General features: G+C 51.5%; 1 protein-coding gene and 2 pseudogenes across 1 annotated transcript; 2 read left to right on the top strand and 1 right to left on the bottom strand.

The window, feature by feature from the left end:
• Window positions 1-2,299: 2,299 nt before the first annotated feature.
• On the bottom strand, window positions 2,300-3,330 carry LOC128140727 (feather keratin Cos2-3-like; annotated as a pseudogene).
• A 3,199-nt stretch (window positions 3,331-6,529) lies between these two features.
• Window positions 6,530-7,674, top strand: LOC128140739 (feather keratin Cos2-3-like). Its single transcript, XM_052784944.1, has 2 exons — window positions 6,530-6,541; window positions 6,941-7,674. Exon 2 carries the CDS (start codon window positions 6,962-6,964, stop codon window positions 7,277-7,279), a length of 318 nt encoding a protein of 105 aa, XP_052640904.1. The 5' UTR covers window positions 6,530-6,541; window positions 6,941-6,961; the 3' UTR covers window positions 7,280-7,674.
• A 4,672-nt stretch (window positions 7,675-12,346) lies between these two features.
• LOC128140724 (feather keratin Cos2-3-like) lies at window positions 12,347-13,331 on the top strand (annotated as a pseudogene).
• The last annotated feature ends 4,680 nt before the right edge of the window (window positions 13,332-18,011 follow it).

Genomic DNA, 18,011 nt, shown 5'->3' with positions numbered 1-18,011 from the left:
CAGGTGTCTGGAGATAGGACAAGAGGAAATGGCCTCAAGTTGAGGCAAGGGAGATTTAGGTTAGATATTAGGAAAAATTTTTTTACTGAGAGGGTTGTCAAACATTGGAATGGGCTGCCCAGGGAAGTGGTTGATTCACCATCCCTGGAGGTATTCAAAAAGCGAGTGGACAGGGTACTCCAGGGCATGGTTTAGGGGGCATGGTTAATGGTTGGACTTGATGATCTTGAAGGTCTTTTCCAACCAAAATGATTCTATGATTCTATTCTATGATCTGCCGCCTTAGACAGAAGTCTAATGTGGACCTGCTGACTCACTCTTTGGGGGTTCTCATTTCTCTTGATCGTGACAAAAGCCTTCCAGAGAAGAAGTTCAAATGTTCATGTCCCTCTTTGCTATTCCCTGCCTGCAGTGTATGCCTCACTAGGTGAACAAGTCTAGGAAATGAAGAGGACATGAGCCATGCAGCATCCCATTTTCTCTGCAAAAAAAATGTTAGTCTCAATTGCAATAAACTCTTTTGGAATGCGGATTTTCTTTGTCTTGACAGTGGTGCAGTGGAGCCGTTTGCATACAGTGACATCACGATTGAAAGACATCACTGAGAGGATCATAGAATCATAGAATAGTCCAGGCTGGAAAGGACCTTGAAAGATCATCTGGTCCAACGTTTCATGGGAACGGGAGCCTAGATGAGATCATCTACAACCCTGTCCAAGCGCATCTTGAAAAATTCCAGGGGTGGGAACTCTACCACATCCCTGGGGAGGTCGTTCCGGTGAATGATTGTTCTTACTGTAAAAAAATATATTTCTTATGTCAAGATGAACCCTCTCCCAGTGCAACTTGTACTCGTTGGCCCTTGTCTTCTCCTTGTGACTCCTTGTGATGAGAGAGCCTCCGTCCTCTTTGTAGCCACTGGAATACCGTGATGAGGTTCCCCCCAAGCCTTCTGTTCCCCAGGGAGAAAGGACATAACTCCTTCAGTCTTTCCTCACAGGACAGGTTCTCCAGCGCTTCGGTCACCTTCAACATGTACAAGGGGGCGGCGGCGGGTGCTGGTACTGGATCAGCAGAGGCCGAGTCAGGGGACTTGGATCCCAGCGGTGGCTTTCTTGTTGCAGAATGGGATTCAGCAGGAGAGCCACCTGGGTGAAGATGACCACAAACCCCATGTCCATGCTACCAGGGCTTGCAGGAAGCAGATTTTCTTTTTCATGAGTGGTATACTGGAGCAGTTTGCGTATGGTGACATCACAATTAAAGGACATCACCGAGAGGATCATGAACTCGGTGATAGCCAGGAGGAAGGGGAAAATGACTGTGCCTTCCAGCAGGCAACACAAATGATTTTCCTGGTGACAAGGAAAGTCTTCATCATTTCTGACACAACAGTTATGGTGTACCAGATCTCCACAAAGGAAACCTGATGCAGAAGAAGAAATGCATCAGGGTCTGCAGGTGCTGATTGGTCCACGCGGTGACAATGAGGAGGCCATTCTCCACCAGAGTTAGAAGGTACATGGAGAAGATAATGGCACGTGGGGCCATGTGCCCACCGTGAGAGGTCTGGGAAGCCCAGGGGAATGAGATCAGTTACCAGCGACTTGTTCTCCTTTACCGTGGCCCAGTACGTGACCAGAAGGAATCGGCTGCCCAGACAAGAGTGAAGGAACAAAGCTGTGGTGGGTTAAATCTGTGATTTCTGTTGCTGTCAGAGGGACAAAACCAGCCCCTGTGGCTGACTGACAGAACCCATTTACCCCAGAGGAAGGTCTGACCATGCCTGGGCTGAGGTGCGGGTAGTACACCAGAGCAGGGAGGACCTGGCAGCCTTCCGACTGACATTTCTGGCTTGCTGGAACTGACCATTGCCATGAAATGGCTGACTCCCGTTGCAACTCATCGTCTGTGTGGTAATTCCTGGGTGCATTGGTTTCTTGATTGCCTCATTCATAATTGCCTACTTGAAATGCCCAAGGTGCCTGTTAGTAGGAAGGTAGACCCTGGGTAGAAATTTCATCAAGTGTGATGGGGAAGAGGAGACAGCACTTGGCGAGAGCTGCCAACGTCTTTGCCCAAAGGAGCTAAGCTGAGGTGAGGCACCCACTAAGCTGAGCATCCCTCGGAAGCAGTTACAATCAGTTCATTGATGAAACCATGAAATTAATTTACCGTGTTGCCAAGTGACAAAAGTCACTGCAGGGAATCCCACCCTCCCCTTCCTCCGCCTTTTTCCCTGAGCAGACTGGAAGAGTTGCCTCAGAAGGAAGGAGGACTCGGAGGCCCGGGCTGGGATGCAGCACAACTTTAATGAGTCTAAAGAAGAAAAGGAGGTGGCTCACAGGGAGCACCAGGGGCAGCCACTAAGATGCAGTGGAGCTCCTGCAGGGTGTCCATCTGCCTGCCCTGCAGAGGGACGCAGGCCAACAGGCCCCACTAGGCTGGCATTGGGGGATGCCGACAGCAAAAGAAAGAGACAGAGTGGAGACTGGAAGATGGAAACAGTGGCCCAAAGCTCTTATCTTCTGGCGAGCACCACGTTATTGAGGTTCTTGCCCGAGGACGTTGCCAGCAGCTTTAGCAGGGTTGACATCTGCTGCCACAGTAGCGGCTGGTGATGCAGGAGAGGTCACAGCAGCCGGAGTTGATGGGGACTCCGTTACTGCTGAGGATGCTGCCAACAGCAGCGGAGGTGGAGGAGCCCACAACGGTGTTCTGCGGGAAGGAGCTGAGGATGGGGCCGGGCAGGGTCACCACCACGGGGGAGGGCTCGATGACGACAGTGGAGTTCTGGCACTGCCTGACACAGGGCTCGTTGCAGCTGTTGGCCAGCGGGGTTGGGCCGCAGGGCCGGCAGGGCTGGCACTGGTCGTAGCAGGACATGTCTCTGGGCAAGAAGTGCACCTGGGAGACGGGGGAGGGGAAGCAGAGCACGGGGACACATGAGAAGCAGCACTGCACCCATCCACAGTGGAGCCAAGGCACCTCCTGGATCAGCATACGCTGCCCAGCTCCAAGGCCAGGAGCCACCTCAACTAAGTCCCAGCCTCCCTCTGCAGAAGACCTTCTCTCCCCTTCCCTCTGCCATGAGAAGCAGCTCCCAGCCCTGGGCTAGGACAGCCCATAGCAGCTGAGACATACATGGAGGAAAGACCTGATCTTGAAGGAGGACGAGAAAAGGCTCCGCACTCACCTGGTTCCCAAGGAGAAGGAGGCGAGAGAAGTGGATGAGAGAGCAGAGAGTCGGGCTGCCTTTTATAGCAGTCCTGCACTGCCTCAGGCCCAGAGGCACCCTTTGTGGAAGTAATAATTTTCTGACAAGCTCATGTCACATGCAAACCATCCCAGCTGATGGTATGGGCTGTGTCCTGGTTTCCTGCACTGCTGCCTTTTCATTTCCTGGCTTATGCCACGTGCTTTCCCATATGAAGGCTTCTGTAAGTGCTGGCATGAGAGGCCCAAGGATTTCTGGGGCAGACAGACGTCAGTGCAGGCAGACAGACGTCAGTGCAGGCAGAAGACTCAGCTCAAGTGCTGGAGGGGTCCCGTGCAGGCAGGTGATGTACACCTGGGTCATTCCTGTGGGCTTGTTTGTGGCAAAGTTGTCAGGAAATGGGCAGCACGCTCGTGCTTCTCGTCCGCACGCCCAAGGGCTCTCATGTGGGAGGACGTGCCGCATCCTTTTCTCTTGCTTCCCCCACCTCTCGCTGGTGGTCGCTCATTGTTGCACGCAGGTGGGCTTCTGCTGGGAGTGTCTGACCCCATTGCAACAGTAACAGTGCTCTCAGGACAATTTTGCTGGGCTCATTTGCCTCATCCCCTCCCTGTGCAGACCCTGCAGGTCGTCAGGCAACGCCAGGAGGGTGTCTGGGGCCTGGTGCTTCCCCGGGGTACTTGAGTCCTGTTGTCCTGGTTTCAGCTGGGATAGAGTTAACTGTCTTCCTAGTAGCTGGTACAGTGCTATGTTTTGAGTTCCGTATGCGAAGAATGTTGATAACCCTGATGTTTTCAGTTGTTGCTACGTAGTGTTCAGACTAAAGTCAAGGATTTTTCAGCTTCTCATGCCCGGCCAGTGAGAAAGCTGGAGGGGCCAGGGCACCTGACCCAAACTGGCCAATGGGGTATTCCACACCATGTGACGTCCCATTTAGTATAGGAACTGGGAAGTGGGGGCGGGGAATCGCCGCTCGGGGACTACCTGGGTGTCGGTCGGCGGGTGGTGAGCAATTGCACTGCGCATCATTTGTACGTTCCAATCCTTTTATTATTACTGTTGTCATTTTATTAGTGTTATCGGTATCATTATTAGTTTCTTCTTTTCTGTTCTCTTAAACCATTCTTATCTCAACCTACAAGTTTTACTCCTTTTCTCGATTTTCTCCCCCACCCTGCACGCCGTCAGAGCAGGTTTCTGTCCCCTCAGGGACCTGCCAGGCAGAATGCTTTGGGAAAGTGCCATGGGGTTTCAAAGAGGTGCAGGGAGCATGTGAAACACAGCAGTGAAGATCTGATGATAATAAAAATAAGGCAACCACCATAACTAGTTCCATGCACGCCGCTTAATAAAGGCATTCAGAAAGATTTACCAGGCACATTAGATGGCTGTGTTTTTGGAGCATGTCTTTCCAAATCGTAAAGCGTGACCAGCAATAGCGTTTTTCTTGAGGTTATCCACAGTTACTTCTGTCCCTTACCAGAGGTGTGAGGGTCTGGGCTTAGTGGCCTGAGGGAAAAGGAGAAGGTGGTGAGAGAGCTTCTGCCACGGAACTGTTCTTTCCCCGCACCCCAGGATGGGATTGCCCTTGCCGTGAGCTGCAAAGAGGGAGCACGGGCTGTTCTGACCTGCTCACCCATTTGTTGCATAAGCAACAATTTTCCTGCATGCTCCTAGTGTATGGAATCATCCTAGGTGATGCTGGATTTCCTTTCTCCTTCCCCCGGCCATGGGGCCCTCAAGCTAGGTCTCCGGCAGCTCAGCTAAGGTCAAATGGTTGGGAACCACTGTTTCCAGACTGTGTCACATTTGAGGCTTGAAGGGGGAGCTTATGCCACTGCTGGATTCCTCTAGGGCTGCTGGTGGTGTGGATCCTCAGCCCTTTCCAGTGTTGGTGCTGTTTTCTGGAGCCCTTGGCCCAAGGCCTGGTGTTTACCAACTTCCTCCTCCCAGGCTCCCCAGGCTCTCATTCCTTTTCCCATAGCTCCTGTCTCTGGGCAAGGGCCATTTGGGGCAGAGGGCTCCCCCGTCGCTACAGACCAACAGAATCCTGTAACCTCAAAGCTTTTACATGAGTCAGGAGTGAGGACGCTGGGAAGCAGCACAGCCCCCCAGGGCTGCCTGGCGGCAGCATGGAAAGAGTTGGCCAGGGTTCTCCTCAGTGAGACCCGAGTGCTGTGACCCTGTCTGTGACCCCTCAGACAACGAGGGGCTGAGACTGTGTCAGTGCCTGGCACTGTTGTGGAGGGATGTCACTACAGGCCTTGGAATGGTTAGGCCTGGGCGTGAGGTCAGGCACAACTATGTACACACTTGCATGCATTCACACATATCCAACAAGCATACACAACGATATACACAGATGCACAGAGTCAGGCATACGTGCAGAAGGACACAGACACATGTAGTTGCATGCAAGTACTCACACCTGTGCAAAAAAATACACATGCACACAGAAACACGGTCTCGCCAGAGGCATACAGCTGGGTGTACGCACAAGCATAGATGTGCATGCAGGTAATCCCACAGACTGGTACACAATCACACTCCCACGCACGTTGCTGCTGATAAGCACATGGGGGCAGAGGCAATAGGAAGGGATGTGACTGAGGCGCTGTTGGGGACCTCCCTGCCAGCGCGGGGACGGGGCACTCTGAGCAGGACAGATGCACAGGCAGCATAGCTAGAGGCGTCTCAGGGACTGTCCAGAGAGAGGAGGAGGCCAAAGAGGTTGGCAACTTCCTCCTGAGGGCAGCTTAAGGTGAAAGAGAGTTGAAAACCTGAAGTGCAGCACGCCTGCCTGGGAAGACAACAGCCACTGACTGTTGGACTGAGCCGGGTGGGAAGGAAAGAGCACAGGGCACGTACTGACAGGAGCCCTTGGGTGACGAGCCAAGGATTGGAGGGCTGGGAGCAGCTAGGGCCCTCCCTGTCAGCAGGACCATAAAAAACCCACCAGAGTGCCCCAGACTGACATCACCTGCCTCCACTGGACTCTTCTGGCACTTAGTCCCTGTCTCCTGCACACTGTGATGCATCCTTGACCTGGAAGTCCTGGGACTTCTCATCCCAGCACTCAAAAGAAGCTTCCGTGATGGAATGGGCATGACATAAACCGGGAAATACAAAGGCAGCGTAGAGGCAAACAGCAGCACATCCCATGTCATTACCTGGGATGTTTCCGTTCATTAGGAGCATGCAGGAAAATTGTTGCTTATGCAGAACTGCCTTTGGGCCCTGAGGCAGTGTGAGGCCAGTATAAAAGCCAGCCCAACTGGTCGCTCTCTCAACCACTTCTGTCACCTCCTTCTCCTTAGGAACCAGGTGAGTTGGAACCCCCTTTTCCCCTCCTCCTCCTCCTCCTCCTCCTCCTCTAGAGAAAGATCGAGCCTTCAAGAACAACTCAACTGCTACCGGCTCCTTGGTCTTATTGTCAGGGCTCTGAGATCGTGGTCGGTGGAGAGGGCAAAGGAGAGATGGTCTGTCACGGAGAGAGTCTGAGGCTGGGCTGAGGTAGCTTTTTGACTACAGGCTAGGCAGGAGCATTGCTGGGCCTTCCTGCTATGCGAAGGACTCGGCTGAGCTCAGGCAAAGAAGCCCTTGTTCCCCCCTGCACAGCCTCTACCTCCCCACCCAGCAGGTGCCTTGGCTTCCTTTTGGTGGGGTTGCAGGCTGTTCCTCAGGTGTCCCTGTGCTCTGCTTCCTCCCTGGCCTCTCTCCCAGGTGAACCACCAGCCCCGAGACATGTCCTGCTCCGACAAGTGCCAGCCCTGCCAGCCCTGCCAGCCCTGCGGCCCAACCCCGCTGGCCAACAGCTGCAACGAGCCCTGTGTCAGGCAGTGCCAGCCTTCCACTGTTGTCATCGAGCCCTCTCCCGTGGTGGTGATTCTTCCTGGCCCCATCCTCAGCTCCTTCCCGCAGAACACTGCCGTGGGCTCCTCCACCTCTGCTGCTGTTGGCAGCATCCTCAGCAGTAACGGAGTCCCCATCAACTCCGGCTGCTGTGACCTCTCCTGCATCACCAGCCGCTACTGTGGCAGCAGAAGGTGCTCCCCCTGCTAAAGCCACTGGTGACAGCCCAGACAAAGAGCCCCGGGAACCCAGAAGATGATGCTAGACCAAACAACGGAGATCGTGACCATTGCTTGGAGAGGGCCTTAGCATGCCCCACTCCTCTTGCAAAGGGTGTCAGCCCTTTGGAAAAGGCCAGCCTGGGCTCTCCGAAAACATGGCCAATGCCTCTCATTCCCTTCCTCCACTCTCTCCTTTCCCTCCTTTTCCTTTCTTGTTTTCTGCTCCCCTCAGCCTTGAGGCCCACCAAAGGCAGCTTGGGGGGACCTGCCTGCCCCTTTCCCTCTGGGGGTTGCTGGCACTTGGCCGCCTGTGGCGATCCTTTCACTGTGGCCTCCTCTCAGAGACATCTTGTTTCCCTCTTTAGACTCATTAAACTCTGCTGCATCCCACGCTCTGGCTCTGTGTGGTCCTTTCCTCTCTGAATGCTCTCTAAAGCTGTCCAGGGAGAAAGGAGCTATGCTGGGAGGGAACAAATGGGTGAGCAGGCGGACCCTTCCTCACTCCTAGAGGACTGGGAGGGCAGGACACACTGCCTGTTGGCCTCCTTCAGTCCCTGTCCCTTGGCGCTGAGGACAACATCTCTGGCTACTCCACAGGCAGTGACCATCAGCCCTTCCCTTGCTGCATCTCTGCCCAGAAATATTCCCCTTGGCCTCCGAGCATGCCCTACAGGTGGTGATCCCAACTTGTGCTGTCTTCATGGGAGGACCCCAGTGCTGCAGGAGGCCCTGGGAGGTCAGCAGCCCCACAAGCACTCCAGGCAGCTCCTCTTGCTCTGGATGGAGCTCTGCTGGGGGAGAAGGCTCGGCCAGAAGACGGCCGTGAGGATGGAAGGAGGGGATGGTAGGAGAAATCATCTTGGCGAGAGCCCAGAGCCTCCTCCTCCTCACCTTCCCACCCACCTCCAGAAGGAAGGGCCACGGCATGCATCCAAGGGCAAAGACGGCTAGGGCAAGTCGCCTGTTCTTCCGTCACGCCCATACAGTGCCCCGTGCAGCCCCAGGGGTTCATTACACAGATTTGCAGGGCTGAGGTGTCTTGCAGAGTGCACATCCCCAACTCCCATCCGACGGAGCAGCTCCAGGACAAAAAGGGCTTTTGCATGGGCCTGCAAGATGACACAGGTGAGGGACTGACAGTTCCTCCCATGATACGCTAGAGAGAGCACAGGTCAAAACAGCCCATGCTCCCTCTTTGCAGCTCACGGCAAGGGCAATCCCATCCTGGGGTGCGGGGAAAGAACAGTTCCGCGGCAGAAGCTCTCTCACCACCTTCTCCTTTTCCCTCAGGCCACTAAGCCCAGACCCTCACAGAAACAGCATCTTCATTTGCAGACCTCTGGGTGCATAGTGGAAATAGGGGTGCCCAGGGAGAACTGAGGGCCCTACCCGCAGAGCCCCGCCTTGCACAGAAGGGCCTCCTGCCTGGATGCTGAGAGACGAGAACTGTACTGTGCCCCACGTCCTAGCTTCCTCCTCTCCTGAAGCCTAGAGCTCATGGGGAACAGCCTTTGGTGCTTGAACCTCAGAAATTTGGGACTACAAAGACAGCTGAGATCTTCTGCACTGACCTATCTGTGAAACACTGAGAGTGGATGGGCCGGAAAAGAGAGGCAATGAGTGATGGACGGTTGGGGAAAGAAAAGCTGTAAACCTGTCCCTAGTTCCCAGGTACACAAGCACAAAGGCCAGCTGACAGCATTGCCCAGCGTCCTCTGAGGGCAACAACAGCAGGAGAAAGAGACTGCTCCTGATGGCACAGATTCAAGGAGAAGAAAAAGCATGTGAATGACAAAGAGTCATGGCACCTCTAATTGCCATAACTGGTGTGAAACTAAAAAGACCTTGGCTGGCTTCCAGACACCCACCCAGCTGCTTTCTCACTCTCCCTCCTCAACAGGACAGGAGGAGAAAGTAAGGTGAAAAAGGTCACAGGTCGAGATAAAGGCAGAGGGATTACTTACCGATCACCATCACAGGCAAAACCAGGCTTGACTTGGGGAAGATTCATTTACCTTATTGCCGATTAAAAGTACAGCAGGATGGTGAGAAACAGCAAGAAAACCCCTTGAAACGCCTTTATCCCATCCCCACCTCTTTTTCACAGCCTCAACTTCCCTCCTTCATTCACAGCTCTTCTACTTCCTCCACCCTTGAGCACCACAGTGGGATGCAGAACGGGGCACTGTGGTCAGTACACAACTGTTCCTTTCTGCTGCTGTTTCCTCCTCACGTTTTCTTCTGCTCCAGCATGAGTCCTTCCCATAGGCTGCAGTATTTCAAGACTGGCTGCAGCGTGGATTGTGTCTACGGGCTGCTGTCCTTCTGGATAAGACTGCTTCAGCGTGGGTCCTCCAGGGGCCACAGTTCCTGCCAGGAGCCTGCTTCAGCATGGGCTCTGCACGGACCACAGTTCCTGCCCAGGATATCCACCTGGTCTGGCGAGGCATCCTCCATGGGGGTATCTGCTCCACCATGGTCTTTCCCTCGGGCTGCCTGGGAATCTCTGCACCATTGCCTGGAGCACCTCCTCCTCCTCCCTCCTCTCTGGCCTTGGTGTTTACAGGATTGTTTCTCACAATTTCCTTTTCTCCATTCCTCGCTTCCTGTGCAGTGTTTTGCCCTTCCTTAAATAGGTTTTCACGGAGGCACCACCGGCGTTGCTACTGGGCTCAGCATTGGGCAGCAGTGAGTCCCTTTTGGAGCCAATTGGATCTGACTCTGTCAGACATGGGTGTAGCTGCTGGACTCTTCCCACAGAGGCCACCCTTGCAACCTTGGCCCCCAGCTACTGAACCCTTGCCACATAAACCCAATAGATAGAGTGGGTCCAGCAGAGAGTGAAGCACAACTAGGTGGATAGGAATTTCAACAGAAGAGAACCATTCCAGGCTTCAGTAAGGGACAGAAGTAACTGTGAATAACCTCAAGAAAAACGCTATTGCTGGTCACGCTTTACGATTTGGAAAGACATGCTCCAAAAACACAGCCATCTAATGTGCCTGGTAAATCTTTCTGAATGCCTTTATCAAGCGGCGTGCATGGAACTAGTTATGGTGGTTGCCTTATTTTTATTATCATCAGATCTTCACTGCTGTGTTTCACATGCTCCCTGCACCTCTTTGAAACCCCATGGCACTTTCCCAAAGCATTCTGCCTGGCAGGTCCCTGAGGGGACAGAAACCTGCTCTGACGGCGTGCAGGGTTGCAGTTTTGCCTTCTGTTTTGCGCAGCCACTGCACACTCCAGACATGAGAGCTATCCCAGCTTTTCTCCAAAACCCCGATAAGATCATGGGTCTGCAAGTGTGCGCAGACTTTGAGGTTGTCCTGCTCGTGTTCTGGCTCAGGCTCTTGTCTTACATGTGTCTGGGGTCAGGCTGGGAAGGCAAGTCAGTGAGTCCGTGAGTCCAGGTCAGCATGATAGTCGTCAGGGTTCAGCAATGTCCAGCAATCACCAGGTGTGTTCACAGAGGCGAGGCAGGTCTCAGGCGAAGCTGGGAAGTCACCAGCATGTCAGGGTCCAGAGTGAGATCAGTGTGGTCCATGGCCCGATACAAGCACAGATGTGTCACAGCTGGAGCTGTAACTCAGGTTGGGGCCGAGCACTAGGACTTAAGCTTGAAAGCTGCTCCCGTGGGAAGAGGAGGTGGCAGTGGCTGAAGCCTCCCAGCAGCAACATCTGGCAATGATCTGAGCAAGGTCAACGAAGGGGAGCGGGTAGACCTCAGTTAAAACTACCTCTAAGCTGGATCAGAGGCAAGGCAGACTAAGATGGAGGATGCACGTGTGCTCAGGCATGCCTGCCTGGAACCATCAAAAGTCTGTACGCTCACATAAAGCACATCATCAACTGGGGACTCTGCTGAGGAGATGCTCAGGACCACACTGGCAGGACAGGTGTCGTGGTTTAACCCCAGCCAACAACTAGGCACCACGCAGCCGCTCACCCACTCCCCCCCACCCAGTGGGATGGGGGAGAAAATCGGGAGAAGGAGTAAAACTTGTAGGTTGAGATAAGAATGGTTTAAGAGAACAGAAAAGAAGAAACTAATAATGATACCAATAACACTAATAAAATGACAACAGTAATAATAAAAGGATTGGAATGTACAAATGATGCGCAGTGCAATTGCTCACCACCCGCCGACCGACACCCAGCTAGTCCCCGAGCGGCGATTCCCCGCCCCCACTTCCCAGTTCCTATACTAAATGGGACGTCACATGGTGTGGAATACCCCGTTGGCCAGTTTGGGTCAGGTGCCCTGGCTGTGTCCTGTGCCAACTTCTTGTGCCACTCCAGCTTTCTCGCTGGCCGGGCATGAGAAGCTGAAAAATCCTTGACTTTAGTCTGAACACTACGTAGCAACAACTGAAAACATCAGTGTTATCAACATTCTTCGCATACGGAACTCAAAACATAGCACTGTACCAGCTACTAGGAAGACAGTTAACTCTATCCCAGCTGAAACCAGGACAACAGGACTCAAGTACCCCGGGGAAGCACCAGGCCCCAGACACCCTCCTGGCGTTGCCTGACGACCTGCAGGGTCTGCACAGGGAGAGGATGAGGCAAATGAGCCCAGCAAAATTGTCCTGAGAGCACTGTTACTGTTGCAGTGGGGTCAGACACTCCCAGCAGAAGCCCACCTGCGTGCAACAATGAGCGACCACCAGCGAGAGGTGGGGGAAGCAAGAGAAAAGGATGCGGCACGTCCTCCCACATGAGAGACCTTGGGCGTGCGGGCGAGAAGCACGACCGTGCTGCCCGTTTCCTGACAACTTTGCCACAAACAAGCCTACAGGAATGACCCAGGTGTACATCACCTGCCTGCACAGGACCCCTCCAGCACTTGAGCTGAGTCTTCTGCCCGCACTGACGTCTGTCTGCCTGCACTGACGTCTGTCTGCCCCAGAAATCCTTGGGCCTCTCATGCCAGCACTTACAGAAGCCTTCATATGGGAAAGCACATGGCATAAGCCAGGAAATGAAAAGGCAGCAGTGCAGGAAACCAGGACACAGCCCATACCATCAGCTGGGATGGTTTGCATGTGACATGAGCTTGTCAGAAAATTATTACTTCCACAAAGGGTGCCTCTGGGCCTGAGGCAGTGCAGGACTGCTATAAAAGGCAGCCCGACTCTCTGCTCTCTCATCCACTTCTCTCGCCTCCTTCTCCTTGGGAACCAGGTGAGTGCGGAGCCTTTTCTCGTCCTCCTTCAAGATCAGGTCTTTCCTCAATGTATGTCTCAGCTGCTATGGGCTGTCCTAGCCCAGGGCTGGGAGCTGCTTGTCATAGCAGAGGGAAGGGGAGAGAAGGTCTTCTGCAGAGGGAGGCTGGGACTTAGTTGAGGTGGCTCCTGGCCTTGGAGCTGGGCAGCGTATGCTGATCCAGGAGGTGCCTTGGCTCCACTGTGGATGGGTGCAGTGCTGCTTCTCATGTGTCCCCGTGCTCTGCTTCCCCTCCCCCGTCTCCCAGGTGCACTTCTTGCCCAGAGACATGTCCTGCTACGACCAGTGCCAGCCCTGCCGGCCCTGCGGCCCAACCCCGCTGGCCAACAGCTGCAACGAGCCCTGTGTCAGGCAGTGCCAGAACTCCACTGTTGTCATCGAGCCCTCCCCCGTGGTGGTGACCCTGCCCGGCCCCATCCTCAGCTCCTTCCCGCAGAACACCGTTGTGGGCTCCTCCACCTCCGCTGCTGTTGGCAGCATCCTCAGCAGTAACGGAGTCCCCATCAACTCCGGCTGCTGTGACCTCTCCTGCATCACCAGCCGCTACTGTGGCAGCAGATGTCAACCCTGCTAAAGCTGCTGGCAACGTCCTCGGGCAAGAACCTCAATAACGTGGTGCTCGCCAGAAGAGCTTCGGGGCATTGTTTCCTTCTTCCAGTCTCTTCTCTGTCTCTTTCTTTTGCTGTCGGTGCCTCCCAATGCCAGCCTAGCGGGGCCTGCATCCCTCTGCAGGGCAGGCAGACGGACACCCTGCAGGAGCTCCACTGCATCTTAGTGGCTGCCCCTGGTGCTCCCTGTGAGCCACCTCCTTTTCTTCTTTAGACTCATTAAAGTTGTGCTGCATCCCAGCCCGGGCCTCCGAGTCCTCCTTCCTTCTGAGGCAACTCTTCCAGTCTGCTCAGGGAAAAGATGGAGGAAGGGGGGGTGGGATTCCCTGCAGTGGCTTTTGTTTTGTGCCCTTTCCCTTGCAGCTGACGAAGACATCCCTAGCTACTCCACAGCCAATGGCCATCAGCGAGAGGATTGCTCCCAAGGATGGCAGGAGTGGGGATGGGGAGACAAGAATGCCTGCGGGCAGCCCACAGCCTCATCTCCGCCTTCCCCTCCCCTCCATTACTTGATCTAGGTCCATGGCCAGCACACATGGGCACAGGCAGATGAGACAGGTACCTCTTACAGTCCTTCAGCACCTGGCAGGGCCCAGCTGCTCTCCAGACATGCAGGGCTGAGGTAATTCACAAGTTAGGATCGGGACCAGCCGCACTGAGGCTGCACAATGGAGTCCCCACTCCCTGTGAACCCAACAGCCCCATGGGCCACTGGGGCTCCAGGAGAGCACCCAGTGCCCAAAGATCCACTTTCTGGCCACCACCCCACCATTTACAGGCAGCGGGTGACTGGGCAGATGGCAGCAGCGCACAGAGCAGCCCCACAGCTACTTGCGCTCTCCGCAGTCCAGTGGCCCCCTGCCTTCTCATGGCTTGTTTCAGGTGCCCGTCTTCCCTGAGTTTGTGCAAGGGATTTGTGGCTTCGCTATTAATGCCAACGTTTAGGTATGCTTTTCAATTACACTTGAAATTTTCTTTTTGGACCCTGGCCTTTTAGCCCCAGCCAATGCTCTATATCCTGGTGTCCCTTGGGTATCCGTGGTCTCCTGGGTGCAGAAAAGGAACTCCTGAAGACAATGCTGGGCTCAAAAGAATGTCTCAGGCACACAGCGCCCCATGGACCACGTGAGGTTCCCCTCATGCTCCTCCTGCCCACAGTTCAGGGCAGAGACAGCATTTTTGTCCAGCTCATTGGGCACTGGGCACCTTCGGCGGTACAGGACAGGCACCAACCCAAGCACAGCACAAACGCTAGGGATGACCCTGCCCGTACTCAGCTTCCCTGGCTCCCCAGCTGCTCTGAGGCAGGGCCAGCCCGAGCTCTGCTCACACCACCACTGCTCCTCACTTGCAGGCAGGGTCTTGCTAGCCCTGCAGTCCCTGGCCGTTGGAGATCTGTCCTCCAGCATGAGGAGATTGAAGTAGACAGACGCCTGTAATCTTGAGAGCAGACAGCAGATGACCCTTTATTGTTAAAACACACACATACTTATAGTCACATATTCTGCAAAGTCACTGTACACGCGCACAAGCATAAAATATGATTCGTTATATCAACACTGTACACGCGCATAAACTTAAGATATAATTGGTTGTACTAACACTGTACACGCGCATAAACATAGGACACAATTGGTTATACTAAAACATGCGAAACTTGTCTCAGTCTAATTTGTCAAGATAAACTGCCGAATTGAGGTTCTTTGTGCCAAGTTCCCTTTATCGTGGAATGTGCACCTGTGTTCTTCTAATTGGCATCTTTCTTTTTTTGTCTTCCTGTTTATTCTTTTCAGGGTCTTCTAAAGGCATCTGGAATGCTCTTGCGACCGTTAGCTAAATATGTGTCCACAATTCCCCCTTTTTTGTTTTTCGACAAGTAACAACATGCTGTATTGCCCGTTGCAAAAACCTATGAACACAGCTAATTAAACACGGCAAAAGCAACATTATACCTAATAAAATACATAAGAATAAAAGACTGTTCAGGTAATGCCAATGACACACAAAAAGAGGTTTGATTAATAGCTTTAGTCAGTGTCACCCAAACATTCTTACTGTCCCACGGTGTTAAATGATGTGGATCAATCACCGGTGCCACTGTCATGCTGCTTACTACAGTCAGCGTGTTCCATATCAATCTCAGCATAAGGTTTCGTCCATTTAGTTGGAATCCACTTCGGCCCATTTTCTGTAATGACACAAGCATAACCTCGGCCCCACGTTATTACTTTAAAAGGTCCCTCCCATTGCTGACGCTCAATATTTTTAACCCAGACTTTCCACCCACTATCAATATTTTGAATCCCACTATTCATTGTTTGAAAATGCCGAACTACAGGGGGGGACAACTGACTCTCCACGCAGGGTCAAAAAATTCATCACATATATTGCTTTCATGAGTCTATTTGAAGGAGGTTCCCCTAATTCCCTCGTTTTTTTGTTTTTCCAAAAAATCTTTTAATACTTTATGAGTACGTTCGATTATAGCTTGACCTGTGGGAGAATGAGGAATGCCAGTAATATGAGTAACTCCCCACTGCTGAAAAAATTCCTGAGTCCGTTGTGCTATAAAACATGGTCCGTTATCTGTTTTTATCTGGGCCGGGACACCCATTACTGCAAATGCTTGTCGTAAGTGTGTTTGCAGATGTCGACCTGTTTTGCCCGCAAGTGCTGTGGCCCATATCATCAAGGAATATGTATCAACAGAAACATGAACATAACACAATTTTCCAAAAGCTGGTACATGAGTCACATCAGTCTGCCACAACTGCAAGGATTGCAGACCCCTAGGATTTACAGCGCCATCTCCGTGCCCAGATAATTTCTGGCACTCAGCACAGGATTGAATGATGGCTTTGGCATCTGCTATAGAAATTTGAAACTGTTTGGCTAATACTTTCGCTGGTTGGTGGAAAAAACTATGAGCTCCACGTGCCTGTAGAAATTTATTGGGGGATGGCCCAGTCCATACAGGATTAGCTAGCAAATCAGCTCGTTTATTCCCTTCTGTGATCCATCCAGGCAAACTGGTGTGACTTCGGACATGCATTATATAATAACACTTTGTCCGTTGGTTTAACAGAAATAGCAACATCTTAAATTTTTCAAACAATGTGATGTTATCAATTTCTTTCAAATAAGCCCGTCTCAAGCGTTTTACTACACCTACCACATATAAAGAATCAGCAATAATATTGACCTCAACATGCTGCCACTTTTTAAATACTTCTATTACAGCTTGAAGTTCCACCACTTGGGGGGAGCCTTCACATGTGACAATGTGATTTTTCCATACCTGACCTTCTTTCCAAACTACTACTGCCTTTCCTGTTTTTCCACTGCCATCCGTAAATACTGTAGGACCATCAGTAGGTAACTCTGCACACAATTCTTTTTCTTCTAGTTGTATATTTTGTAGCAAGGTAAACATTTTGTGTGCAGGAAGATGAATATCTATCTTTCCTTCGAAATCTGCAAAAGCAATTTGTAAAGTTAGACTATTCTGTAGACACCATTGTAAATATCCTTGAGTTAAAGGAACGACAATCGTGTGCGGTTCTCGTCCACAAATCTCAATAATCCAACGTCTCCCCTTTATAATTAATGCTGAAATCATTTCAATTCGAGAAATTATGGTTTTTCGGGCCTGGTGAGCTAAAAAGATCCATTCTATTATTAACAAGTCTTTGTGACTTCCCTCCCATTGATATATGATCCCGAGGGGTTGTTTTTCTTGGTTTAAAATGCTAAGATTAATGTCAAGATTTTCTTTAATTCTAAAAGCCTGACTCTGGGATATTATATCTGCTACCTGTTGTAATGCTTGTTTACCTTGAGGGGTCAATTGTCGAGGTGCCATTAAGGTAGTGTCGCCTCGTAACATTTCAAATAAAGGGGTCAGAAGCTCATCATCTATTCCCAACAGTGTTCGAACCCAATGGATTGTCCCCAGTAATTTTTGCACATCATTCAATGTTTCAATCTTGTCTGTAATTTCCAGTTTTTGTGGAACTATAGTTTTTTCTAAAATCTTCCAGCCTAAATATTTCCATGGTTGCATTTTTTGTACCTTTTCTGGTGCTATTTTTAAACCAAAATCAGACAATTGTGTAGTCAATTCTTTGAGCTTTTCGGATAACTCTCTTTTCCCTGCTATCAAGATATCATCCATATAGTGATAAATAATCAAGTCTGGATTTTGTTGTCTAAACCCTTTTAGAGCTTGGGATACATAGGATTGGCATATGGTTGGAGAATTTTTCATTCCTTGTGGCAGAACTACCCAATGATAACATTCCATGGGTTCCTGTTTGTTTATGGTGGGGATACAAAAGGCAAATTTTTCCACATCTTTCGGGTCTAAATATATTGTAAAGAAACAATCCTTTAAATCAATAATCAAAATGTTCCATCCTTGTGGAATCATAGTAGGCGTGGGTAACCCTAATTGAAGGGCTCCCATATTTTCCATTACTTCATTTATTTTTCTTAAATCATGAAATAGTCTCCATTTCCCAGATTTTTTTGGAATGACAAAAATTGGTGTATTCCAAGGGCTCGTGGTATTCACCAAGTGCCCTTGTTCCAATTGCTCCTGTACTAACTGTTTCAAGATGGCGACCTTAGATTCAGTCAGCGGCCATTGATCTACCCAAATCGGTTCCTCTGTTTTCCATTTCAGTTTTAGGCATGGTCGCCCGTCAATGGCCGCGCCACAAAATTGTCTCCTGTACTAAGCACACATCCCATTTGACTTAATGCATCCCTGCCTATCAGGTTCATAGGGATATTGGTTACATAAGGTTTGATATAAGAAACTGAATTTTGACAAATCAATTGAATCATATATTTGCTTTGTCGAGTTTTTGATAATCCTCC

Source organism: Harpia harpyja, chromosome 4, assembly GCF_026419915.1.
Source record: "Harpia harpyja isolate bHarHar1 chromosome 4, bHarHar1 primary haplotype, whole genome shotgun sequence".
In the NCBI taxonomy this organism is placed as follows: domain Eukaryota; kingdom Metazoa; phylum Chordata; class Aves; order Accipitriformes; family Accipitridae; genus Harpia; species Harpia harpyja.
This window is presented reverse-complemented; position numbering and strand designations above follow the sequence as displayed.